Source organism: Antechinus flavipes, chromosome 2 (assembly GCF_016432865.1).
Source record: "Antechinus flavipes isolate AdamAnt ecotype Samford, QLD, Australia chromosome 2, AdamAnt_v2, whole genome shotgun sequence".
Lineage (NCBI taxonomy): Eukaryota > Metazoa > Chordata > Mammalia > Dasyuromorphia > Dasyuridae > Antechinus > Antechinus flavipes.
Window position 1 is genome coordinate 148,251,169 of NC_067399.1, and position 27,685 is coordinate 148,278,853.

At 35.7% G+C, this 27,685-nt stretch overlaps 1 protein-coding gene across 1 annotated transcript in view; it reads right to left on the reverse strand.

Annotated features, from left to right (window-relative positions):
* Positions 1–23,082: 23,082 nt before the first annotated feature.
* Positions 23,083–27,685, reverse strand: part of MAL (mal, T cell differentiation protein) — a 44,621-nt gene continuing 40,018 nt past the window's right edge. Inside the window, exon 4 of the mRNA XM_051975791.1 lies at positions 23,083–24,285. Coding sequence (XP_051831751.1) covers positions 24,211–24,285 — 75 coding nt within the window. The 3' untranslated portion in view covers positions 23,083–24,210. The remainder of the gene's footprint in view (positions 24,286–27,685) is intronic.

Genomic DNA, 27,685 nt, shown 5'->3' on the forward strand with positions numbered 1-27,685 from the left:
ATGAGTATACCTTAATGTGCAATAATACTCTGCCATTTATTTTGTGTTTTTTAATATAATCATATTCTAGTCATAGATCTCATCGTATCAGTGCATCATCAGTGATGCCTAAGAGGGACAAATTGCCTTTTTACATTAGCATTTCTAGTTCATTTTGTCATTTATATTTTGTCAATTTGTGTATAGTCAGTCTCAGGCTATAAGTTTTATTTCTGGTTTCTTTCCTAGATTTTGAATTTGGTGAATTTTTACTATTAGTTCTTTCTAAATTATAGCTATTCTCCATGATATCTAGCTTAGAGTATATGTGTTTTTTAATACTATTTTATTTTTCCCAATTGCATGCAAAATATTTTTTGACATTTTGACATTTATTTTTAAAAATGTTGAGTGCCAAATTCTCTCCCTTCTTCTTTTCCTTCCCCCTCCCTGAGATAGTAAGCAATTTGACATATATTATACTTTTGCTACCATCAAATCATTTCTTTATTAGACATTGTGAAAGAAGACAAAGATTATTAAATAAACACAAAAAATAAACTGAAAAACAGTATGCTTTGATTTGCATTCAAACTCCATCAGTTTTTTTCTCAGAGGGTAAATAGTATTTTTCATGTTTTTCCTTTTGAATTGCCTTGGCTCTTCATATTGCAGAGAATAATTAAGACATTCATAATTGGTCATTGTATGATAGTGTGTATAATGTTCTCTTGGTTCTGTTTATTTCACTCAGTATCAGTTCATGTAAGTTTTTCCAGGCTTTTCTGAAATCTGCCTGCTCATCATTTCTTATACAACAATAATATTCCATTATGATTATATACCATAATTTGTTCAACCATGTTCCACTGATGTACATCCCTTCAATTTCCAATTCTTTACCATCACAAAAAGAGCTGCTATAAATATTTTTGTACACATAAGTCCTTTTAAAAAAAATCTTAGAGTATATGGACAACATATATATATATATCATATATAATATATATATATGTAGGTATGAATATATATGTATATGGCTGTGCACATGTATGTGCATTCACACACATGCATCCACACACCCCTTCCTTCTTTTTCAATTTAAAGCTCTTTTGGTTAAATTTTCAGAATGCCAGGAAAATACTGTTTTCCCATCCCTTGTAATATAGCTTCTATTCTATTATTTTGAGGCATAGTTCCCTTAATTTCACATGTCTTTTAGTAGGTCCTGTGAATTATATACTTTCTTACTTTGTTTATGCTATTTCTTACTCTTGAGATATTCTCCCATATCTTGGTATGTTACAGTTTATTCATTTTTCAAAGCTTCTCTTAAGAATTGTCTCCTCTTCTGAAGCTTTCCTCACTCATTAATTTCATCAGCATTCCTTTTCTTTTCTTTTCTTTTTTAATGTGTAATGATGTGGAATTTTATTTTATAGCTTTTTATTTACAAGATATATGCATAGGTAATTTTTCAGCATTGACAGTTGCAAATCCTTTTGTTCCAACTTTTTCCCTCCTTCTCCCCACCCCTTCCCCCAGATGGCAGGTTGACCAATACATGTTAAATATGTCATATATATATATATATAATATAAATACATAAATATATTATAAATAAAAAAATATATAACATATATAATACATTAAAATATAAGTTAAATACAATATATGTCTCCCCAATTCTAAATTCATTGGTGTTTTTTTTTTTTTTTAATGACACTACATTGCATCTTCCTTAAGTAACACTTCTCAGGAAGAAACCAAATTAAGTTTACCCCTTTTGTTGCCTGATTGGTCCAAAAGACCAGTGATGTCCCTTGTTCTTTTATACACATCCTAGCTGGGTGTGTAATTATAAGCAAGTCAATTTTACCTCTTGGGTTGATGTAAGTGAATAGATCCTTCTAGTGGACCTGGAATTATGAAGAACTGAGTTCAAATCCAATCTCAGACACATAGCTATGTGACCCTGGGTAAGTCATTTTACTTCTGTCTGTCTCAATTTCCCCAGATGTAAAATGAGAATCTTATTAGTGCCTACATCTTAGGCTTGTGGTGAAGATCACATGAAATGATATTTGTATTGAGTACCTAGTAGGAGTTAAATAAATGCTTGTTTCTTCTTTCCCTTCCCCTCTTGTCCATCAATAAAGTGAAGATAATTATCCTTGCATACCTCCCCCCCCCCCCCTTACAGAATTGTTGTAGGGAAAAGTGCTTTGTAAATCTTAGAGCACTATAAATAACTCACTATAACAGTGAGTTATTGTTGTAAATATGTATAAAATAAGGGGATTGGATTAGATTAGTATTTTAACAATTTTTGTGTGTTTTAGCCCCTTTTAGTAGTCTGGTGAAGCCTTTAGATCCATTAGAAGGATCATGTTTTTAAATATCTGAAACAAAATACATAGAATTGCAAAGGAAACCAATTAAATTGAAACATAGTTATCAAGATTTTTTTTTAAAGCAACCAAGTTCACAGGCAAGTAAGGGATCCCTGGACCAGATGATTTCTGAAGTTCCTTTTAGTTCTGCCTTCAATCATTTGGGAAAACCTTTAGTCCACTTTAACAGGACTTGACTGCACAGATTAGTTTTTTGAGAGCGATAATCTCCCAAAAGTCACCTTTTACACATTATTGAGGTACCTGTGAGTCATCAAGCCACCCAGCAGGATGGGAACAGGCTCCTTGGTTAACCACTGGGCTCTGGCAGCAAACTCTTGAAACAGTGGAAAGAACAGCGGGCCATTGAGTTGAGTTGCTATCAGGACATCAGCCAAACAAGGGCAGTCTTTGGCAGGCAAATAACACAACTGCATATTTGTCAGTGTTTGTCATTGGCGTGGTGAGGTTCCACTTAGAAATGAGCAGTTTGGTCACCTGTGCCTTCTTGTCCTTCCTGGTTTCACAGTGATTTACACAGACTGCAAGCAATTTAGGAAAATAATGATTAACCAAGAGGAAGAGATGCCCTAAATCAGAGAGCAATCTGACTCCTTCAATAATCCCTTTTCTCTTTTTAAATGTGTTTGTAACTCAAAATCTTACTGATAAAACATAGTATTTTGGGGCAAGGAGGACTTGGGCATCGGCTAGGCAAAGTTCATTTCATAATTGGGAAAAATGAGGTTCTAAAAGTAGAGCACCTTTTGCCCAAGATCTAACAGTCAATGGTCCAGGAAAGACTAAGATTCATGGAGTAGTGGGATGAATCCTGAATTTGGCTAGAATCCAGGGTCCAGAGATCATCTTATTCTGTCCCTTACTACTAGTGTGATTTTTGGGCAAAGTCATTTGACTTCTCTGGGACTTAGTTTCTTCATCTCTAAATGAAGGAGTTGGATTAGTTGACCTTCAGTTTCCCTTCCAGTTCTAAGATCTATGAATTCAGTCTTCTGATTTCTGGACAAGTACTCTTATACCATATCAGGGTAGACTGGACCCTTCAGAGCTCATCTCTCTTTTGTCTACTTGCAACTTTTCATGATATTAGCTTTAATCTCTAATCTCTTTCTTTTTTTTTTTAAAAGGCACCCCCTTTTGTATCCCATACCCTCCAAAGAATAACCTTCTCTCACTGGAAGATGTTTTCTCACTATAGTCTTTTCTCCCTAGAAGATCCTTCCACTTTGATTGGTGAATTCCTTCTAGATTCTACTCCATTCTGAGGAAGTACTCAGGTCAGCCAGGCTCCCTCCTTCACTCCTCTCCAAGCTCCATTTCCAACTCTCCATACTTTTCACCATGCGCAGAAGCATTTTTTTTAAATTTTTATTTTTTATTTAATGATTACTTTATATTGACAACATTATTCCTTGCACTTGTGCGCAGAAGCATTTTCATGCTGAAATATCCCTCTATTTTTCTGGCTCCTTCTTCCAGTTAGTGACTTCCTCCCCAAAATTACAATTTGAAGTAGTGTCCATGATAGCAATGTTCACTCCAAACCTGGTTCAGCTGGAGATTCTTCAAACTACTTCTTGATCTTGTCCCTAGGTGAGTATACTTCTTTCCCTTATCCCCCTTTTAGCTCCTTAACTTTAGATATTTTGTACCATTAGAATGTAAGCTCCTCAAAGGTAGAAGCTGTCTTTTTGCTTATATTTGTAGTACTGACATATAATAAGTGCTTAATAAATGCTTGTATTTGTAGTCCTGACATTTAATAAGTGCTTAATAAATACTTGTTGATACTTGGGTAGAAGTCAAACCAACATCCTAGCCTAGAGTATGCCGGAAATACTTGACTTTAGAAAACTCTAAATAGTGAAGACTCTTCTTAAATCACTCTCCTCAATTTATTTATCTCATAAATAAATGGAATAATGGAAAGAGCCAGACACTTGGAGTTGGGAGAACTAAGTCATTTCAAACTTTGTTACTGACTCATTCAGTGACATTGGGCAAGACTCAGTTTCCTTAGATCTCATTTTTCTTGTCTGCACAATAAAGAGCTTGAACTATCTATATATTTAGAGTTATTTAAAAATATATCTGAAAAATGGGCTTCTTTGTGTACTATAATTTTACTACTATATACATATAAAATTACTGCTCTGTGTGGTATCATTTGAGATCTGATACTGCTAGGTCCCCTTTAGAACCTCTCCTTTTATATTCACTCTTCTAGTTCCATAAATTAATATTTTGGTGGTTTGATTGGTATATCATTGAATAAATAAATTCATTTAGGTTAAAAAAAATGGGCTTTTGATCCATTCTTCTTTTCTCCCTCCTACTTTCTTCTTGTTCTCTCTCAATGGGATAGAAACAAGTATGCAATAGTTTAAAAATACAGGCAGAAGGAAGAAGACAAAAATAGAAAGCCGATAATATAATGTTCAATTTCATTTTATACCCTAAATCTATCTCCTCTATCAAAAGATGGGGAGCATCATTAATCTTCTGGAATCATATATAGTCATTTCATTGATCGTAGTTCTTATAACATTCATAGTTATATATGTTTATGTGATTGTTATTATAGTATAATTATTCTCTAGTTCTCATTTTATAAAAATCTTCAAAATTATACTTTTTTACAATACAATTGCTGTAATATAAATTATATAAAAATTATTCTTCAGATTTTATTCACTTCATTCTGCATCAATTTATGTCTTTCCATGTATTTTTGAAATCATCTATTTCTTTGTTTCTTATAGCATAATAGTTTTCCAACACATTCATATACCACAGCTTATTCATCCATTCCCCAATTAATGGCATCTCTTTATTTCTAGTTTTAGGTCATATTTTTTTTTAAATAAAAGAGTTACTTATTTTTGTACAAATAGGACCCTTCCTATCACTTTGATCTCTTTTTGTGCAGGATTAAGGGTGATATAGCTGGATCAAATCATTTAGTAACTTTTAGTATATAATTCTAAATTGTACCCATTCACAGGTCTACCAGCAATTTGTTTGTTTGCCCACAATAGCACTTCCAAAATTCATTTTCTTTTTTTGTCTTTTTTATTAATCTTGCTTTTATTTGCATTTCTCTAATTAGTAGCCATTTAGAGCATTTTTTCATATAATTATAGATTAGGCTTCTTTCCTTGAGAATTGCTTGTTCATATTCTTATATGAACAACTAAGGAATAGTTCTTATCCTTATAAATTTGAATCAGTACTTTATATATCTTAGAAATGATACTCTATCAGAGAAATGTACTGCCAAAGATTTTCCCTCCTAGTTAATTATTTCTCTTTTAATCTTTGCTTTTTTGGATTTGGTTGTACAAAATATTTTTCATTTAATGTAATGAAAATTATACATTTTATCTTTTCTTATTTTCTCTATTCCTTATGTGGTCATGAATTTTTAAACTACACATTTGATAGTCAATTTTTTCCTATTTTTGATTAATTATGATGTAACCTTCTGTATTTAGGTCACATCCACTTGGAGCTTATCTTTGTATAAGTTAGGAGGTTTTGATCTAAATGTAATTTTTTCCATATAACTGTCCAATTTCCTCAGCCATTTTTATCACATGGTGATCTTTATCCTTATCCCAGTAACTAGGAGGGTTTGTGTTTATTGGATCCTAGGACTCTAGATACATTTGTGACTGAAGGCTGTTTACCTAATCTGTTCTACTACTTGATCTCTGCCTCTGTCTCTGTCTCTCTCTTCACTGCTTTTTCCCCCAGTATCAAATTGTTTAGAGAATTACTGCTTTGTGTAGTATCATTTGAGATCTGGCACTGATAGATCCCTTTCATATCCACTTCTTTTCATTATTTCCCATGAAATTCTTGACCTTTTCTGCTATATGAATTTTACTACTTTTTCCTTAGTTCTATAAAGTAATATTTTGGTGGTTTGATTGGTATGGCACTTCATAAACAATTTATATATAATTTATATTTTTATTTCATTGACTCATTCTACCTATGAACAATGAATATTTTTTTTTCAATTATTTAAGTCTATTTTTATTTCTGTGAAGAGCGCACAACCATATGGAAGAAAATTAGATTTAGATAAAAACTTCCCACTTTATACAAAGGATATTTACATAATCCTTGTGCCTGTCTTGGTTCTGCTTATTTCACTCTGTACTAGTTCATATGAAATTCTCCATGTTTTCTTCATCATTTCCACTGATGGAACATTCCATTTTATTCATGAGCCACAGTTCGATAATTTAGGTAAGGAGCAGAGAAACTTAGAGCTAGTCATTTATGAGTCTGAGTTTGAGAATGAAAAAAATTACATAAATGGGTTTGTCTTGCTAGTAATGAGATATCCCAAATGATTGTGATTTTTTTAAAATTTTAAGATGAAAATCAATATTAAATTTTTAGTTTTAACCTTGGAAATTGTCAAATGATACAAATTAGGATTTGATTCATTGTTTTGTTGACTCACTAGTCTTAGTGACAAAGAAAATGTTAATAATATGGATTCTGATATCTTTGCCAAGAAAACCCTAAGGAGATTACAGAAAGTTAGACATGACTAAAAAACTGAATGACAAAATGTATTTTTAAAAGTTGGGTTCTGCTGACTCAAATTTATAAGAAATCAAGCCATTCTCCAATTGATAAATGGTCAAAGGATATGAACAGACAATTTTCAGAGGATGAAATTGAAATTATTACCACTCATATGAAAGAGTGTTCCAAATCATTATTGATCAGAGAAATGCAAATTAAGACAACTCTGAGATACCACTACACACCTGTCAGATTGGCTAAGATGACAGGAAAAAAATAATGATGAATGTTGGAGGGGATGCAGGAAAACTGGGACACTAATGCATTGTTGGTGGAGTTGTGAACGAATCCAACCATTCTGGAGAGCAATCTGGAATTATGCCCAAAAAATTATCAAATTGTGCATACCCTTTGATCCAGCCGTGTTTCTATTGGGCTTATATCCCAAAGAAATACTAAAGAAGGGAAAGGGACCTGTATGTGCCAAAATGTTTGTAGCAGCCCTGTTTGTAGTGGCTAGAAACTGGAAAATGAATGGATGCCCATCAATTGGAGAATGGCTGGGTAAATTGTGGTATATGAATGTTATGGAATATTATTGTTCTGTAAGAAATGACCAGCAGGATGAATGCAGAGAGGACTGGCGAGACTTACATGAACTGATGCTAAGTGAAATGAGCAGAACCAGGAGATCATTATACACTTCGACAACGATATTGTATGAGGACATATTTTGATGGAAGTGGACTTCTTTGACAAAGAGACCTAACTGAGTTTCAATTGATAAATGACGGTCAAAAGCAGCTACACCCAAAGAAAGAACACTGGGAAACGAATGTGAACTATTTGCATTTTTGTTTTTCTTCCCGGGTTATTTATACCTTCTGAATCCAATTCTCCCTATGCAACAAGAGAACTGTTCGGTTCTGCAAACATATATTGTATCTAGGATATACTGCAACATATCCAACATATAAAGGACTGCTTGCCATCTAGGGGAGGGGGTGGAGGGAGGGAGGGAAAAAAAATCGGAACAGAAACGAGTGTCAATATAAAGTAATTATTAAATAAAATTTTTTTAAATAAATAAATAAATATTTCCCAATTACAAAAAAAAAAAAAAAAAAAAAGTTGGGTTCTGCTACTTGTACAAAGTTGTTTGTAGTTATATATAAAAGCATAAAAGTGAAGAGAACCTAAACCATCAACAAATAATAATTAACATCTATTAAGTGCCTACAGGCAATGTATTCAGTGCACATATGCTTGTGATATATGAAGATTGGTTAGAGGCATAGGCAAAGTTAAATTTGGAGGAGAGGGATTGGGTGCTGGGGGGAAAGATGTGATAGTTGTCATCAAAAATATGAAGATCTGTTACATAAAAGAGTAATTAGATTTTAGTCTCAGAAAACAGAATTAGGAACAATCAATTGAAGTGACAAAGTTACAGCGTTAGGATTGAGTAAAGGGCTAGATGTGGGGTAGGGGAGCTTTTGTTGTTTTTCAGTCATGTCTGAGTCTTTATTGACCTCATTTGGGGTTGGCAAAAGATGGTTTGCTATTTCTCTCTCCAGCTCATTTTATAGATGAGAAAACTAAGGCAAACAGGGTTAAGTGATTTGCTAAGGGTTATACAGTTTGCACAAGGGTCCCTGAACTCTACTTAGTGAGCCACAAAGCTGTCCCTGGAAAGGCTTAAAAATAGTAAAATTTCTTAACAATCAGAGCTTTCTCAAAGCAGAATGGATTATTTTGAGAGGGGGTTCCTCCCTGTTTTAATCAAATATGTTGCTGAAAGGATTATAGTTCAGGTTTGGGCTGGGCTGAGACATCTGTCTCTTCCAATTCTTAAGATTCTGTGTGTATGTATAGTTCATGAGAAAGTAGGGAGAAAAAGGCATTCGATTTGGAAGTCAGAAATCTGGGATTCTAGCTGTGGTTCTGACATATACTAAATGTAAATTTAGGTCAGTCCCTTCACCTTTCTACCACAAGTGGATAGAACACAGGGTCTGGAATCAAGAAGATCTGAATTCAAATCTAGCCTCAAATATGTACTAGTTGTGTGACTCTGAGCAAGTCATTTAATCCCTATTTGCCTCAGTTCTTCATCTGTTAAATGAGCTGGAGAAGGAAATAACAAATTACTGTCAAGAAAACTCTAAATGGAGTCACAAAGGATCAGACATGACTGAATGACTGAACTACAACAAAAACTGACAGAATCAGAGAGCTGGAAACTCAAGAGTCATGTCTTTCTTTCTGCTGCCTGAAGAGGGTGTGGTTTTCATTGCTGGAGAAAAGAAGTCACATATGAAACCAAAACATGGGGAATTGATTTCTTTTTGTTGGAGAATCAATGATTGAAGATGGAAGATTTTTGGGAGCACTGATAGGGTATGGTTCCAATGACTGGCTATGGTTTTTCAATTCAAGAAACATTAAGCTCCAACTATGTGAAAGGTACTATGCTAAGTTAAGGAAAAAGAGGCAGGAGATAGTCCCTGCCCTCAAGGTGTTTACAAGATAATGGGAGAGATAACATAAAAACAAATACAGTGTGTCTAAAGCAAAGTATCTAAGAGGATAAATAGAAAGTATTAATAGTAGCACTCTGGTGTTACAAAATTGCCCTACCTTTGACATCAAATAATTCTGAGTCTGGTTAGACTTCAACACTTTTTAGTAATGGAACTTTGGACTAATCACTGAATTTCTTTGGTCTCAGTTTCTTCATTTAAAATGGGAAGTTTGGATTATAATCTTTCCACCTCCATTTTCTGTCTTTTTCAATCCATTGTACATACAACTTCCATATTAATCTTTTTTTTTTTTGGCAAGACAATTGAGGTTAAGTGACTTGCCCTGTATCAGACAGCTAGATATTAAGTGTTTGAGGTCACATTTGAACTCAGATCCTCCTGATTCCAGTGCTAGTGGTCACTGTGTCATCTAATTGCTCCCAGATTAACTTTTCTGATACCATTTCACTGATTAAAAAGTTTTCACAATTCCTCGTTACCTATTAAACAACATTCAAATGCTTTTTCAAGGTCCCCAACATTGGGATGTTTTCCACTTTATGAGTCACTTCACAATACTTACCCAAATACAACTGATGCTCCAGCCAAGTTGGAATACTTGCTATCCCATGGACATGTCCTTCTCGTTTCTTTACTCCCCACCTTTGTTCACACTATCTCATGTGCCTAGATACTTCCATCCTCCTCTCCCCATTTTCATCTATCACTGTGTGATTTATTTTTCAAGACCCAGTGTAAATGCCACTCTTTCTACAAATGCCCTCTTCAGTGCCCTCGACTGGAAGAAATCCTTCCTTTACTTGATACTTTTAGGGGGGGGAGGTGGTTGGAGAAAAGAGATTTCCAGAACTGTGGTTTCATTGATAGAGGGAGCTACTAGTGAGAAAATTTCCCCCACTAATACAGATCTGATATTGTTCTGCAATTTATAGCTGTAGCCATTTTCGGGATGGGAGTGAGGGTGGGAGGGGATGTTGACAAGGTAAATGACCTGTTCAGAGTGACATAGTAAGTCAGTGTTAGAGGTAGAATGTGATCTCACATCTTCCTTATTTCCATTCTGATTCTTTATCCATTAATCCATGCTCTATCTCCTTTTAATTACTTAACAATAGCATACAGCAATAGATTATCTGTAACCACATATAGTTATTCCATTTAAAATAAATGTTGATAGACTCAAAAGAGTATCTGTTTAGAACTCACTTCTATTTTTAAAATTTTGTGATTCTAAGATAGGATCAAGTAGAGACAAAATAATCATAATGAGAACAGAAGTGAGTTAAGACTATGGCACATAGATGATGTGGAGACCAAGGAAGCTAACTTTGGGAACAAGGGGAACTAGGCTAGAAGCATTCTGGTGTGGTGAAAAAAGAATGCTAGATATGGGATCAGAAGAACAAGGTGCAAGTTCTGGCCCTAAAATACTACTCATGAGACCTTGGGGCAGCTAGGTGGTGAAATAGATAAGAGTTCTGGGTCTGAAATCAAAAAGACGAGTTCAAAGCTGGTCTCAAACACATCACAATAATTGATAATCCTGGGCAAACTACTTAATTTTTGTCTGCCTCAGGTTTCTCAACTATAAAATAGGAACAATGATAGTCCTACCTCCAAAGGTGGTTGTGAGAATCAAATGAGATAATATGTGCTTAACAGAGTACTTGGTACAGAGTAGGTGCTTAATAAATACTTGTTCTCTTCTCTCCCCATTCCCTAACAACTTACTTAACCTAAATGTGCCTCATTTTCCTTGTCTATAAAATGTAAGTGTTAGTCTAGATAACTTCTGAGGTCCTTTCCAACTTTGAATCAGTGGTCTCATATGATATATTTATAATGTGAGTTTAGTTAAGTCACTCCAGTTCTCCAAGTCCATTTTCTTATCTTAAAGCAAAAGGGTATGAAATGGAGATGACAACATTTATCCTTAAATACTTAAGGGTTATTGTAGAGCAAAGATTTTTGTAAACTTTAATCATTATATAAATGTGAGTTATTAGTATCAACATTTGTAACAGAAATATGCATTAGTGGATATGGGTCATAGTCTACTTCTTACATTTTCCACAGCATTAAAACAAAAACAAAAACAAATTTCATTGGTGTCTTTTGTTTTCACAACACAGTCGCTTTAAAAAAATTGATCACTTCTTTGTAGTAATGAAAAACATTATTTTTTAATAACATTTAAGCAAAAAAAAATCTGAAATGCAAATAACTTTTTGCCTTTCCATAACATTTTAAAAAATGTTTTAAAATGTAAGAAACATTGCATATTGGAATGAATTGATGGATGCTTATTACCCATGGTAGAAGGCTCTCTTTATTGAATAAACAGAAACTGTGGAACATCTAGATTTCCTAATCCCTCACCTGTTCAAAGAAAAGCCATGGAATAGCCCCAGACAACAATTGCCAGTTTCAATGGCTGATTCTCTGGCATGTAAGCATTAAAGTCTGAAAAACTGAGCTGCCTACAAAGCCATGCCAGTGTCACTCAACCATGTTCTTGTTTGGTTTTGGCTTCCCCAAAGGGCACACATGAAGTTTTGTTTATGTCAGCTGACCTTCAGGTCATAAGGAACCATAGCATTATAGGAGCACAGAACCACACAGATTTAGGTCATAGTTTTAACCAGAAAGCAGTGAACAGACTTCTCCTTGTATCATACCACTTTGAGAGTACCAGGCTCTTTGCCTGAATTGTCAATACATTAAAAAGACAGAAAATCAGGGCAGACATTTACCTCTAGATGTGAATAGAGCCCAAGACTAATGTAAAATCCAAAGTCTAGAAACAGTCTACAAGAATGAGCAAAGAAAAAAAAGACATTGATTATAAAACATTTCTATAATGATAGGGAAGTTCAAGACACAAACAGAAGACAATAACTTAAAAATGTCCACAAGCAAAGACTTAAAGAAAGATATGGATAAAAAACAAGCTCAAAAAGAATTCCTAAAAGCACTAAAGAAAAATATTTTTAAAAGAGCAAAAAAAAAAATTCAAAATCCAAGCAAGAAATGTAGAAGAGGAAAAAATGGAAAAAGGAAGCATAAAAAATAAGAGCTTTTTAAAAAATGATAAATAGTACTTATATCTAAAGCTAATAGCAAACATTATCTATGATAGGGATAACCTAGAAGCTTAAAACTAACAACCTAAATAAAATAGATGAATATTTATAAAAATATAAAATGCCCAGATTAATTGAAAAAAAATTAAGAATCCTATCTTCAAAAAAAAATTTTTTTGAGCAAACCATAAATAAGCTCCAAGCAGACCTAAACCAGATAGATTTATAATATTTAAATATTCAAAGAACAATTCATTAGAATATTACATAAACTATTTGCAAGAAATAGGAAGGGGAATGCCATGGATACAGTATAGCTAGATTTTACCAATGCATTTGATGTACTTTTTATTCTACCCTTGTGAAATAATCAGACCCAAAGAATAGTAATTTTTTGATTGATATCAACCCATAGATCTCCAGTGAATTACTAATAGTGGTATGCTTGGCTATATTCTATTCTTGTCTGTTTGTTTTTTTAATCATTGGCATGGCTTAGCAAATTTGTAGATGACACAAGCCCATGAATAATAGCTAGTCAATGATAGATAGGACTTTAAAGTATCTTGACCTGCTAGAATGATGGACTGAATTTAATAAGATGAAATGTATTATACATAAATGTAACATCTTATACTTGGGTTAAGAAAAAAAGGCTGTACAAGATGACAGCGATGTGCCTAGGCAACAATTCATGCAAGAAAGATCCGTGGTTTATAGTAGCCTGCAGGTTCAATATGATTCAATAGTGTCACACTATAGAAAAGATTAATGAAATCATATTCCCTAGTAAGGATGATAATCATCCTGCTCTTTTCCCCTCAATCAAATTATATTTTGATTATTGTACTCAGATGTGGATACCATATTTTGGATGGACATTGACAAATTAGAGATTCACCACAGGATGGTGAAAGACTACCATTCCATGTGAGGATCCTTGGATGGAACTGGAGATGATTAGCATAGCAAAAAAGAGAAGACTCGGGAAGTGAGGGCATGAGGGAGAGACATGACAGTTGTCTCCAAGTATCTGAAAACTAGTCATGTGAAAATGGGATTGGACTTGTTCTGCTTGGTTCCAGAGAACAGAATTAGGAGCAATGAGTAAAGTTATAGAGGAGGCAAATTTCATATCCATATAAGGACAATGTCTAATTCACTTTAACTTAATTCAACAAAACTATTAAGTGCCTACTAAGTGCTTGTTTTGAAAAACAAAGTAAAGAATCAGCTCCTTCACTTTAGAAGTTCACTACCAGAATATTATGTATAAACAAATAAAGAAATACAAGATAATTTTAGGAAAGAGGTCTCTAGCCACTGGTGAGATGATGGAAGAAGGTGTACCTGAGCTGAATCTTGAAGGAAGATAAAGACCCTGAGACAGGGAGAAGAAAGAGGGAGTATATTCCGGATAAGGGGCACAACTTATTAGGAACACAGAGTAAGTGAAGGGGACTGAGAAATAAGGCTGCAGGGTAGGTTGGGACCTGTGATGACCGCGTATTTAAAATCAGCCAGAGTCAGGAATTCAGGTTAAGGGAAAAATCTTCAATCTTTATTGAAGTGAAGAGGTGAAGAAGAATTGCAATAGCAATAGGGCAAATAGGAAGCCAGCTAGCAGAGGAGGATTGGAGGTGAAGGATGGTCGCAACAGCAATGTGAGCGGCTGTGTCAAGATGCCAACCAGCAGTCTCTCTTTCCGCTTCCCTTTCCACTCCCCTAACTCCACCCATCAAAATCATCATTTCCTATACAACACATCAGGACTTGCACAGAGTAGGCGGGGGCCATTCCTTCTCCAAGCATATATATTAATAGAGTATGGTCCAATTACTATTTAGCCTCATGTGCTTGGGACCTCAGTGCATCAACTCGAACCTCAGCCCATTACAGGGACCAGAAAATTTTGAATACTAGACTAAGTAATTTGTGATGTATTCTAGAAGCAATGGGAACTACTGAGAATTTTTGAGCAGAGAAGTGCCATGATCAGCCTGATGCCTTAGGAAGATTATTTTGGTAGGTCATGGTTATTAGACCATGTTTAGAAGTGCTTCCAGTGAAATATTATTATAGTACCTGGGAGTATGGATAGAGAGAATATAAGAGCATTATAGGCTTCGAGAACTATATTGACAAAGACAGCAGCAGGAAAGTACAAGACGTCCATGAAAGAGGACAAAAAGCTCAATTTGATCAAAGTGGGCAATTCAGAGTAGAAGCAGTATGAAATAAGATCAAATGAGATTTGACAAATTTGATCTTATCAAGTATTTGACAAATGAGATGATACCTTAGTTGGCAGACAATTGGGAAGTCATTAAAAGGTATCGAGCAGAAAAATAGCGCACCCAGACTAGAAATAAAGCTCAGTATGATGACCTTATGAAGGATGGATAAACAAGGAAACAGAGGTAGGACAATCAGGAATGCCATAGATACAGCATACTTGTATTTCATTAAAACCATTGACAAAGTCTCTTGTGTTATTACTGTGGGGCAATGCTAATACTCAGTTGGAATAGGAACTGGATGAATGACCATATTCAATGACCATGTCCAATGGGTCAACAGTTCTCTAATGGAATGCCCCAGGAGCTGTCCTTGGTCCTATGTAGTTCAACATTTTTGTCAGTGACTTGGATGAAGGCATAGAAGGCATGCTTGTAAAATTTCCAGGTGATATGGAGCAGAGAAAGACAACATGTTGGGTTGACAGAGTCAGAAACGAAAAAGAATCTAGAATGATAGAAATGAAACTAATAAGATAATGCTTAATAGGACTGTAGGTTTAAAAGAATCAGCTTTGTGCATACCCTTTGATCCAGCAGTGTTTCTACTGGGCTTATACCCCAAAGAGATACTAAAGAAAGGAAAGGGACCTGTATGTGCCAAAATGTTTGTGGCAGCCCTGTTTGTAGTGGCTAGAAGCTGGAAAATGAAAGGATGTCCATCAATTGGAGAATGGTTGAGTAAATTGTGGTATATGAACGTTATGGAATATTATTGTTCTGTAAGGAACTACCAGCAGGATGAATACAGAGAGGACTGGCGAGACTTACATGAACTGATGCTGAGTGAAATGAGCAGAACCAGGAGATCATTATATACCTCAACAATGATACTGTTTGAGGATGTATTCTGATGGAAGTGGACCTCTTCGATAAAGAGAGCCTTAATTGATCAAAGATGGACAGAAGCAGCTACACCCAGACAAAGAACACTGGAAATGAATATAAACTGCTTGCATTTATGTTTTTCCTCCCGGGTTATTTATACCTTCTGAATCCAATTCTCCCTGTGCAACAAGAAAACTGTTTGGTTCTGCACACATATATTGTATCTAGGATATACTGCAACCCATTCAACATGTAAAGGACTCTTGCCATCTTGGGGAAGGGGTAGAGGGAGGGAGGGGTAAAATCGGAACAGAAATGAATGCAAGGGATAATGCTGTAAAAATTACCCTGGCATGCGTTCTATCAATAAAAAATTATTAAAAAAAATAAAAGAATCAGCTTTATAAGTTGAGGATGGGAGAGATGCTGCAAGATAATTTCAATAAGGCTATCTGGGATTTTTATGGACTGCAAACTTGACATCAGTTCAATATGGCAGTCAAAAGGGAGAGGATATTCTAGGTTGCATTGAGAAACAAATTGTTCAGATTAAAGGAAGGGACAGTTCCTTTGTTTAGTGCCTGGGTCAGATCATCTCTTGAGCAGTGTGTCCATTCTGATCACCACGTTTTTAGGAGATAAACAACTTAGAGAAAATTCAGAAGAGGGTAACCAGGAAGATAAAAGAAATGGTGGCTGGGTTGTACAAGGATTAGTTGAATCAGCTGGAAATCATTAGATTGGAAAAGAGAGAATCTAACAAGTACATGATAAATGTCTGTAAGTATTGAAGAGGCTGTCGGGTAAAAATAATATCCCAATTTTACAAATGAGGCAGCAAAGGCCTAAAGAAGGTCAATATCCAATGATCCAAAGTCCTACAGCCCATAAGTGGTATAGAAAGCAGCTGAATAGAATCCAGGTGTTCTGTTTTTCCTATTATTTCATACCACATCTCTACATTCTACACAAGTCAAAAATATAGGCAGCTAGCTGGTACAATGAATAGAGTAGATTCTTGGAGATGGAGTCAGGAATATTTAAGTTCAAATCTAACCTGATATTCTAACTAACAATTGTGACCCTAGACAAGTCACTGTGCCTCAGTTTCCTCAATAGTAAAAAATGATATGATAATAATAGTATCTACTTCATAGAGTTGTGAGGATCAAATGAGATAATACTTGTAAAATACTTAGTAAATCTTAAAGCTCTACATAGATGCTAATATTATTATTAGTGCTATTTGATTCCAGAGTGAAGAACTGAGACTTATGGGTGAAAATTGCAGAGGTGGATTTTAGCTCTATGTCTGGAAAATATTCATAATAATTAGAGCTGCTCCAAAATGGAAGTAATTATATTGGGGAAAGGTTAGGGGATAAAAAGAAAAGCAGTTACTAGTACCTACTATATGCCTTGAATTTTACTTAACAGTTTACAAATATTATCTTATTTGATAATAAACCCAACCCCAAGAAGTAGGTACTATTATTATTACCATTTTACAGATGAGGCAAACCAACGTGAAATGGCTTGCCCAGGGTTACACATTTCATAAGTATCTGATCTGAATTTGAACTGAGGTCTTCCTGAATCTTGGTACAGAACTCTTATTTTCTCTACAACTTAGCTGCCATAAAAAAAATGGCATCTCTTATAAATGAGTGTCTGTGTTCCTTGAGAACTTTTAAGAGGATCATTATATAAAGTTAGAAAAGATCATAGAAATAATTTGGATCAACTAATTCACTTTAGAGAGGAGAAAAGTGGGACCCCTAGAGCTTTTCCTGACTCCAGGCACTCAAAGTATTGTGCTTCTCATCTGCCCATTGGATAAAATGGATTCCCTCTCATTGAAAGGTTCTAAGCAGGGACTAAACGGTATGCTTATGCAGGTGGTATTATTTGAAGATATAAGTGAGATTAGATGGCCTCTGGGGGGCCTTCCAAGTTTGAAGGTCTGTGGTTTTATAATATTTGTCTGAAGCAATTGCAGATATACAAGTGGATAGGGATGAGGGCTTGTACTAGGATGGTAATGCTGGGAAAAGAGACAGAGGAATAAATATGAGTCATATTACAGAATTAAACTGGATGGCATTTGATCACTGAAAAAATATTAAAGTCCAGGAAGAAGGAAAGAAGGAAGGAAACAAGGACTTATTAAATTCCTATTCTGTGCCAGGCACTGTGCTAAGTGTGTTACAAATTTTATTTATTGATCCTCACAACCCTGTGAAATTAGGTTCTATTATATTCTCATTTATACTTGAGGAAACTGAGGTCTTTGATAGGGGAGACTGGGAAATTCATGGTGCCACTAATAGGAAAAAATGAAATTAGTAAGAAGAGCAGGTTTGTGGGAAAAGCTTTGATTTGGACAAGTTGAATTTGAGGTGCATCTAGGTAATGTTTATTTGATTGATTGATATAACTCTTGGTGTTGAAGGTCAGATACCTTCTATAATCATAAAGTTGGTAAATCTCCCACTTTCCTATCAAATTCTGCTTTCAGGAATAGAACTGGTAAACTCAGTCATAGGGATTGAATGTCAGGGCCAGAAGGTCAGGGGCAGCTGAGATTGAAGTCAAGGTTAAGGGATAACCTTAACCCAAGATTTCTAGGGTCTAGAAACTTGCACATTTATACTAAGGTTAAGGGACTGGTAAGGATTAATGGATGATCTCTCCAAAAAAGTTTTGAATTTTAACATTAAGAAAGAATTGAATGATAGAATTATAAGCACTAGTCAGGAAAATGTGGATTGGATGTTGGTTTTTCTGATTCCACTTTTGTGGTGAGTTTGAGGTTAGCAAATTAAATTGATTTTTTTTACATGCTTTGCATGAGGCTGATTCTAGTCATGTCGTAAGGGTTGTGCTGAAGAATCACTGAAGTACTTGCATTATATTTCTAACTGCCTCAGTGAATCTCCTATCATTGCTTCTCTTACTGTCATATCTGGTTTAGAGTACTCAGAACCTATTGTCCTTTCTTTTATGCAGGCACTATACCAGAATATGAATTCTCCTACACTGCATTTATAGCATTTAAAGGTTAACTCATAGCAGTAGAAAGTTTTCTTTCAAATGTTACCTTTTACATAGGTTATCACTCTTGGTGGCAGAGCAGGTGCCAATCTGCATTGGTTGAGGGAATTTCTTCACTGGGAGTTCCCCATGCCAATAAAATCATAGGACTAATCCAGATTACACATTAAAACTGGTATACTTTTTGATGCTTTTGTTAGGCTCTTAAACCTTTAAATAACACATACATATGTGAACAGTTTTGCTTACCTCTTGTGTTCCTCCTGAATTTTATGAGAAGCCTGTGGAGTTATGTATGTATGTATAAGATAATTGGCCATCTGCAAGAATATCTAAGTAAAGGTTCCCAGATTGTGTGCAGGGTATAATGTTTACAAAAATATCTGGACCAGCCCTTCTTCTTGCCCTTTGAAACAGTTTCCATGCTCAAAGACTCTACCATGGCTATTCTTTTTTGTTGTTGGTAGTCATTTTTAGTATGTAGAGATTTCCAAAAAAGCAGCAAATAGGCCAATTATGTTCAAAGCAACAGGCTTTTATTTGATGTGTTTTAGCTCATACAAGTTAAGGCTAATTAACATCAGATATCTATTGCTGAGGGGAAAGAGGTGAGTTGGTCAGAGCCAGCCATTGCTTCCCTTAATTAAGGATCAACTACCCATGTGACATAGATCTTTGTGTCTTGAAGTGAATAATGGACATGCAAGCATGTGTATACTGCTTTATTTCCATTCTGAAAGGAGCACAGCATTTTTCACTGTGGTATAGACTTTGGAAGTAGAAATGATTGATCTCCTCATCACCTTGGCAAGAATTTTCTCTTCAATGAAATATGATACCCAACTCTGATTGCTCTTTGGCAAGGCGTCAATGTGCATGTGATTTTTATCCCTAAAAGAGACCTGTTGAGGAATATTTGTAAGGTAATTTACCCTTGTCTTCTTAATGGGATTTATTTTAATATACTTTTAATGTACTTTCAAAATGTTTTGCTCTTGTAAAATTTTGACAAGGTTCTGGAAGCCCACTCATTCCCTTGGGAAAAGTCCAGTGAAGTAATGAGCCATGTAAGAAGTGGGAAATTAGACTAAAGTGGAACCCCAGGTAGGGGATCTTAACCACTTATTATTTATGTTACTTATATACATATATGTCTGATTGAACCTATCAAATTGGAAACACCTGTGGGCTAGAGGCTCAAATTATCTTTGAATTTACAGGTGCATTTCATAGTTAGGCACTTAGTTAATAAGCATTTATTAAATACCAACTCTGTACCAGATACTCTACTAAGCACTGAATATGTATAAATATTATTGAAGTGATTTTTCAAATCATAGATCTAGGGACAAAAATTCAACTTTACTGTTTAATAATGCAATGTCTGACTCTTTGTGATCCCATTTGGTGTTATATATTTTTGGCAAAGATGCTGGAGTGCGTTTGCCATTTCCTTTTTCAGCTCATTTTATAGATGAGGAGGCAAACAGCTAAATAACTAGCCCAGAGTCACACAGTACCTAAGGCCATATAAAGAATACATCTCAGGGATATGTATTCCTGGCTCCAGGCCCAGCACTCTGCCCACTCTACCACTTCTGAAATGGGTAAATGAATTATTAAGAAGCCAAGAAGACTCAGAAATAGTTACAGAGCAGAGGTCTAGCATGCCTACTATTAGTGGGTTCCAGATTGAAACCTATATCCAGATCCACTAGGAAAAGTCCTGAAGACAGCTACTACAAGGGATTGTAGGTCCCATCCGTGCTGGAAATATAACTTGACTGATAGTAATGTAGCATATATGAGGACCTGATCTTTTCCTGGAATATATCTCTGCCCCACATTATTTTTATTCAGAAGAAAATTCATGAGGAAGAACGACAAAGTAGAAAATTTGGCTTCAAAAGATCTGTGTGAATATAGGTTCTGCCACTTTATAGCCGTGTGACCAGGAACATATCAGGACATATCACTTGTCTTCTTGGACTTGTCCTCAGCTTCTTCCTCTGTAAGAGGTAGGTGGAGGTGAACTTAAAGATCTCTAAGGTTTCTTCAAGTTCTAACATTGGAAATCTCTGCAAAGGCAGGATGTCAGGACCATTGTAGCATCCCAAGTGGACTCCTGAGCAACCAAGACTTTGTCCCAAGCTTCATTTGGGAGGACAAACTCTCTCTCTGTGTCCCATGACAGACTCTCAAGGACAGGGGTGGGCAAAAGCAGTGAGCAGGTGAAACTGGATATCCTGTGTTCTTATTCTTCTGTGGGAAAGCCCCACTAGGCAACTCCCATGTGTCTATTAGCCCTTTGCTTTCCCAGCTGTCTCCCATTCATTCAGATCCACTGCTGGGTAACTAAGAGCCTAAGAGAAGCTACTTCTCTACATAGCATAGTGTATTGGATGGAAGATTATATTTAGAATCTGAGGGCCTGTGTTCAAATCTTGCTTGTGAAACTTGCCTGTATGATTTTAAACAAATCACTTCATCTCAGTTTCTTAATTTGTAAAATAAGATTTGATCTAGATGTTCTATGAGGTCCTCTCCAGTTCTAAATCTATAATGCTAAGATGCCATCTCCTTTTTTCTTGACCTATTTTTGGATCCAGATGGCTCTGGAGAGGAAAGTGAGGCAGGTGACCTTGCATAGCCCTCCCTCACAGAAATCCAATTCACTGGCATGTCATAGCATCACCTCCCTGATGTCTTGGTCCTCTTTAAGAACAAAGGACAAACAACTCTTAAAATATTAACTTAAAGGAGTTAACTTCGTTTGAGAAGTTTGAACTCTGTGGCTGAGAATATGTTGTGTATGTGTGTGTGTCACACACATGTACACATATTTTTCACTTAAGAATATTTTTTCCAATTACATGTAAAGATAGTTTTCATATGTTGTATATTTTTGGCCAGAGAAAATTCCAGAACCTCAAGTCACACTAAGAATTGTTTCTAATCTCCTTATGTATAGGGCAACAACCAGCATGGGAAGTGGGAGGACAAAAAGGTGTGCAATTACTTAGGGTATAGCATGAGTGTTTGTGACATCCATAGAGGGATATTTTTTCCCCACTATACTGATTTTTATTTATTTGTCATTCTTGCTGTCATTAAAAATATTTCTGGAGGCTTGGCAGAGGGGTGGACAGGAGAGAAGAAAATAAAAAAAGAACAGTTTCTCCTTTTATTGTGTGGATGAATGACTATAGTGAAGATCAATTCTCCTGAAAATTAGGGCTTCTAAAGAGAAATAGTGAGAGTACCTCCACTTCTATGAGATACCTGATAACTGACACTCTAACAAAGATAACTTAAGAGAAGTTCAGTTAAAAATATCTAGGGAGTCTCAAAATCATTTCTTCCAGAAAAATAATATTATCTTACATTCACACACTATAACTAGTATGGACATTCCTCAAATCATGAGAATCTATCCTGTTTCTTGCTACCATAAAAGGTGTTTATCTAAATATTCTGGTATATTCAGAACCTTTCCCTCAGTCATTGACTTTATAGTAATGGCAACCAAAATAATATCACTGTGTCAAAGGATCTTAGGAGCATCGAATGCCATAAAATTCCACTCTCCCTAGCATGAGTTGAGACATTAAGCGCTTTTTTTGTCTTGCCTTTGCCAAGCCCTATGACTATGACCATCAAGGTCAAACAGACAATAGCTGTAATGTGGGAATAGTAACACCTAGCATACCTACCTCACGAAGCAGTAATGAGGTTCCAGTGATTTATATATAAAGCAGCATATAATTTTAAAGTATTATATAAATATTGGTTATTATCAGATATATCACTAGCAGGTTAGGAGGCAAAGCACTACATATTGAGAACTCTGGGTTCCAATATTGGCTTTTCCCTTCATCAGTCATGGGACCATGGGACCAATCCAATCTTACGTAGCCACCCAACATCTATGATGTTTCATGGCTGATATATCATCTTCTGATCTTGATTCCCATGGGACAAATCCTTTCATCTCTCTATTATTTTCTCATGTGTTGAATGAGTATAGTAACCCCTATCAGGATTGTTACAAGGATTCATAGAGATGTGGGTGAAAGTGCTTTGGGAACTGTGAAGAGATGTAAGATCATGAGGAGAGAATAATATGTATATTTGGGAACATGGGTGGGGCAGATGTATCCCAGAAGCCTCTAGGTCAACTCTATGTGGCAGGCTCCTTATAAGCTTATGGATTTCTAAATAATCTCTTTTCTTTTTACCATAAAACAACTTATAGCAACATGAAAGGAATATCTGTCACCTGATAAGCAGAACCTTGAAGTCTGAATCCTTTTATTCTCTGAATGATCCAAGCAAGTTGTTGAAAATAGAGTTTATTGTTGTCACTGATATTTGAAAATCTATTGAACAAAATACTTGCCCCACTCTCTAAAGACAGTTTCTGAGTGGATTTTTTTTTAATACAAACAATCAAAATAACCCAGTTGGGATAATTTTTTCCTGATTTAAAGGATATTTTGGTAGGACAGCAAAATTCATTTTGCCTTGTAGTAAAGGAGGTGTTGTAAAGATGACTGTCAACAGAGGTGGGCCTGCAATGGCCACTCCACAAATATTTGATAGATAATGGCATTTTGAAAATCACAGATGAAGTAGAGAAGTGATATTGGAAAATACAAACAAAACAAAACTTGAAAAGGGGTTATCAAAGACTAACACCATTCCACGGAGATGCTCAGCGGGGATACTGTAAAAAAATTCCTCGAATCCTACTTTTCTGAGAGGCATAGGATAATGTCAATACACATATTTGCTATCTGAGCTTTACTGGGTCAGGGAGGCACCATTCAATTATAACCAAGGGATTTCATGTAAACCATGGCTGGAAGTCTTGGTTGAGGCTGGAGATTTTTACAAGAAAACTGGTATGAAAATATTTCATAAAGAAAAAAACTAAAGGATGTAGAGGCTGTATCCTTGGTATCTATATTGTTTCATAGCTCATCTCCCCTTCCATGGCTGATACATCATTTGCTGTTGGTTGCAGAAAGAATCTGTTGGGACCCTCGCACAGACAAGATTCCCTAAGGATCTAAAACCATGTACTGGGATAGTGAGTGAGATCAAAAATGGCCATGGGAAGATATCATCTAGGGTTCTTGGGACTCAGCATAGGGGTCTGAGGAATCTCATTTTGCCATCTACCTTCTCCCTAGCACCTCATATACAGGAAATAATGATGAGAAAAAGCAGTCAATATTTGGGAATAAACACAGCAAGCCCCTGACTCTCTATATATAGTTAGTTATGTGAGGCAGTAAAGATAAACACCAACAAAAAACAGATAGGTTTCCATCCCCAAACCCCCATTTTGTACAAGAGAACAGAGATCCATTTAAGCATCCCCAACTTTTAAAAAGCTACCCTGGAAGGATGGCCAATCAGTTAACACCTTCTGGATTTTTGGGTAAACTTCCACAGGACTTTATGATGACTTCCATCTGATTAAAGAAAATACTGCATGGACCACATATATCAGAGTGGCAGCATATGCAAATACCTGTAACCAAATAAAGGGGCAATAATCAGTGCACAAGATTAAATGAAAAAATACAGATTAAGAGTCATTCTTTGTTTTACTCTGTGTTTCATTATTCTTAAGCTTACCAATAGCTAACATTATAGAACACAGACCAAACCACATGGAGGTACAAGCACAGGTGACTTTCACTGCCCCTAATGATAGATTCAAAGGACCCCATTATAAGCCTCTTCCCCCATAAAGGCAAGTGCCCCATTGTCACTGACTTCAGCCACCAAGGTGTGTGTGTGTGTGTGTGTGTGTGTGTGTGTGTGTGTGTGTGTGTGTGTGGATGTGTATATACCTGGTATATATAAAGATAAAAATTATATGGTTCTAGAATTTGAGTTGGAAGAGACCTCAGAGATTATTTAGTCTGATTCCCTCACTTTACAGAGGAAGGGACAAGCCTGAGGTCACAATCACTAAATGACAGAGCAGGGATTAGAACTCAGATCTTTTGGCTCCCTTGTCTAGACCATTATACACATGGATTTATTTCAAAGTGTTGGTATTATTATAAACGCCATATCTCTCAATAAATATAATCTAATTGTGGAGTAGATAGAGTGGTGCGATAAAGTGCCAGGTCTGGAGTCAAAAAGACTCATCTTGTTGAATTCAAATCTGGCCTCAGACACTAGGTGTATGACTCTGGGCAAGTCATTTAAATCTATTTGTCTCAGTTTTCCCATCCATAAAATGATCTAGAGAAGGAAATGGGAACCGTTTTGGTATCTTTGGTAAGAAGACCCCAAAAGGGGTCACAAAGAGTCAGATATGATTGAAAAGTAACTTTAAAATATGGAATAATTAAAACTTGAAAATTCAACTACATCATAGGAAATTATATATTTTATTTCATTCTATTTTAATTGCATTTTGAATTTTTAATTTAATTTTATTGGCTCTTTGTCCCCTTCTGAATTTGTCTGGGTACTTGTCAAGTTTTGATGCTGTTGTTGGGTTTTTTCCTTCAGTAATTGTAATTAATATACACATGGATTATATTGTTCTTTCTGTTTAACTTTATTTGCATTTTGCCTCTTCCCTTTCTTTATCTTCTCTTGATAATTTGTAAGGTATCTTTAAGTTTCTCTATCGAGGCAAGGGATGAGGAAAAAGTTCCTTCGAGTCTTGCTTAGGTCTGGGCTGAGCATATATCAAAAGTTTCTATCTGGAGAGCTTGCTTTTGAGGAGGATCTCTCCCTATCTCTTTGGAATGACCAGCATAGCCTGCTGGAAAACAAATGACAGTTATATACTCATTTGGTCACTTGTGACATTGTAGATGTTGGGCCATCTTCCATAGGAAGCTTTCCCATATCTCCCTGCTCAGTGCCTTTCCACTGAAATTACTTTTCATTGCTATTCTATAAGCTTATCATGTACATAATGACTAGCATTATCACTAATATTTTATTTGCATGCTTTTTTTTTGCAAAATTACATATATAAAGTACTTTAAAACTTGCAAACCCTTTTGATTATACATTGTCTGTTTTCTCTCCAATTAGAATATGAGCTCCTTCAGAACCAGGAGAATACTGTCCACAGTAACAGCAACATTGCATGATGATCAATTATGATAGACAACTCTTTTCAACAGTATAATGATTCAAAACAATTCCAATAGATTTGGGGTGGAAAATGCTATTCACATACGGAGACCTTTGCCAATAAGACTAGTATGGAAATATGTTTAAAATGATTGTCCATGTATAACCTATATCAGATTGCTGGCTGTCTTGGCTGGGGGATGGGGTGGGGAATTTAGAATTCAAAATCTTACAAAAATGAATGTTGAAAATTTATTTTTACATGTAGTTGGAAAAAAATATAATACTAAGTGAAAAGAAAAAAAAAAAAAACAACACAAGGGCTCCTTGAGGGCAGGGAATGTTTTTGCCTTTCTTAGTATCTCTAGGGCTTAGTGCAATTACCTGATATATAGTAAGCATCTAACAAATGATTGTGAGCTAACAGAAAGCAAAGGAGCTAATCTCTAATTTTTCTAGCTTCTTTTCTAAGGATTTTTTCTTGCATTCTGCTCCAAAGGTCCCAAGGTCCAAAGGTCCATGCTGCGAAGAGCTTGAAAAACTATCTACCTTTTCTAGGACATGGGTACATTTTATATTTTCAATAGCTATTGCTGTTCTCAGGGAGAGGAGAGGACATGATCCCTTTCCTCTGGTCACCTCTTCCCTTAGGATTACTCTAGGAAGCTGCCTCCAGACTATAATTTGAAGGGCAGCTGAAAACCTACTCCAAAGCTTTCCCCTCCTCCACCCCACCCACACATTCACTCCAATATACTAGTCTGCTAGGGTGTATCCTGGAAATAGTGTGCATTTTTGAAGGGTCAAAGCATGATGCTACCTGAAGAGATTGCCCTATTAGCGAGATAGCACATTATCATGAACTTCCAGCTTCTAGTCTCAGTTTTGCCATGAATGAACTGTGTGACCATGAGCTTGACTTGTCTGAATATCAGTTTTATGATGAAGTATTTGGTCAGAGGATCTTGCAGGTCTATTCCATTTCTTTTTACAATTATATGAATCTTTTTTATTTTTAGAAATTTCTAAGGAACACAGAGATATCCATTTTTGAGGGCACATGTCCATGAATACTAGCGAGGAGTGGTACAGAAATTCTTGAGTTTAAAGTCTGGCTTCAAGATACTCAAAGCTGTCTGATTTAAGGCAAATCAAATAGTAGTCTCCGATTTCCTCAATTTTCTCAACTATAAAGTGGGGTATAAAAAAATAACATCTACCTCCCAGATAGGTAGTTGAGATTAAATGGGATAATATCTATAAAGCATTTAGTATGATACTTGGCCCATAGTACATTCTTAATACATGCTTCTTTTCTCCTTACTCCCTTCTTTCTATCAGATTTAGCCCATTATTATCAAATAGAAAATTTTATGGGAGGAATAAAACACAAGCAAATTTTGCTGGGCAAAATAAAAATAATAAAAAATCCAGAGTATGAAATAGTTCCTGGCCACTTCTCAGGTCCAAGGGAGGGAACAGGAAAGAATAAGATAAAGGCAAACTCTGCCCAGTTCCCAGTTTAACTCAGGGCCCACTTTCTCTAATCATTCTACGCCTTCTGTTTGCCCTGAGCAGCTTTATTTTCAGGTACTGGTTTGGCAGGTGAGACCTTGGAAGCTTACCTACTGGCTTTCTAAAGTGAATTTCAAAAACTGGTTTAGTGACTTAAGGACATAAGGTCAGAAAATTCTAGTCCAGGCAAGTTATTTTATTCCCTTTGTCCTTCACTGACTTAGACATGCCTACAAACCATAATCTGGGCCCTGTCTCTGCCCTCCCCTCTCCAGGGATGGAATCATGACTGTAAAAATATTCTG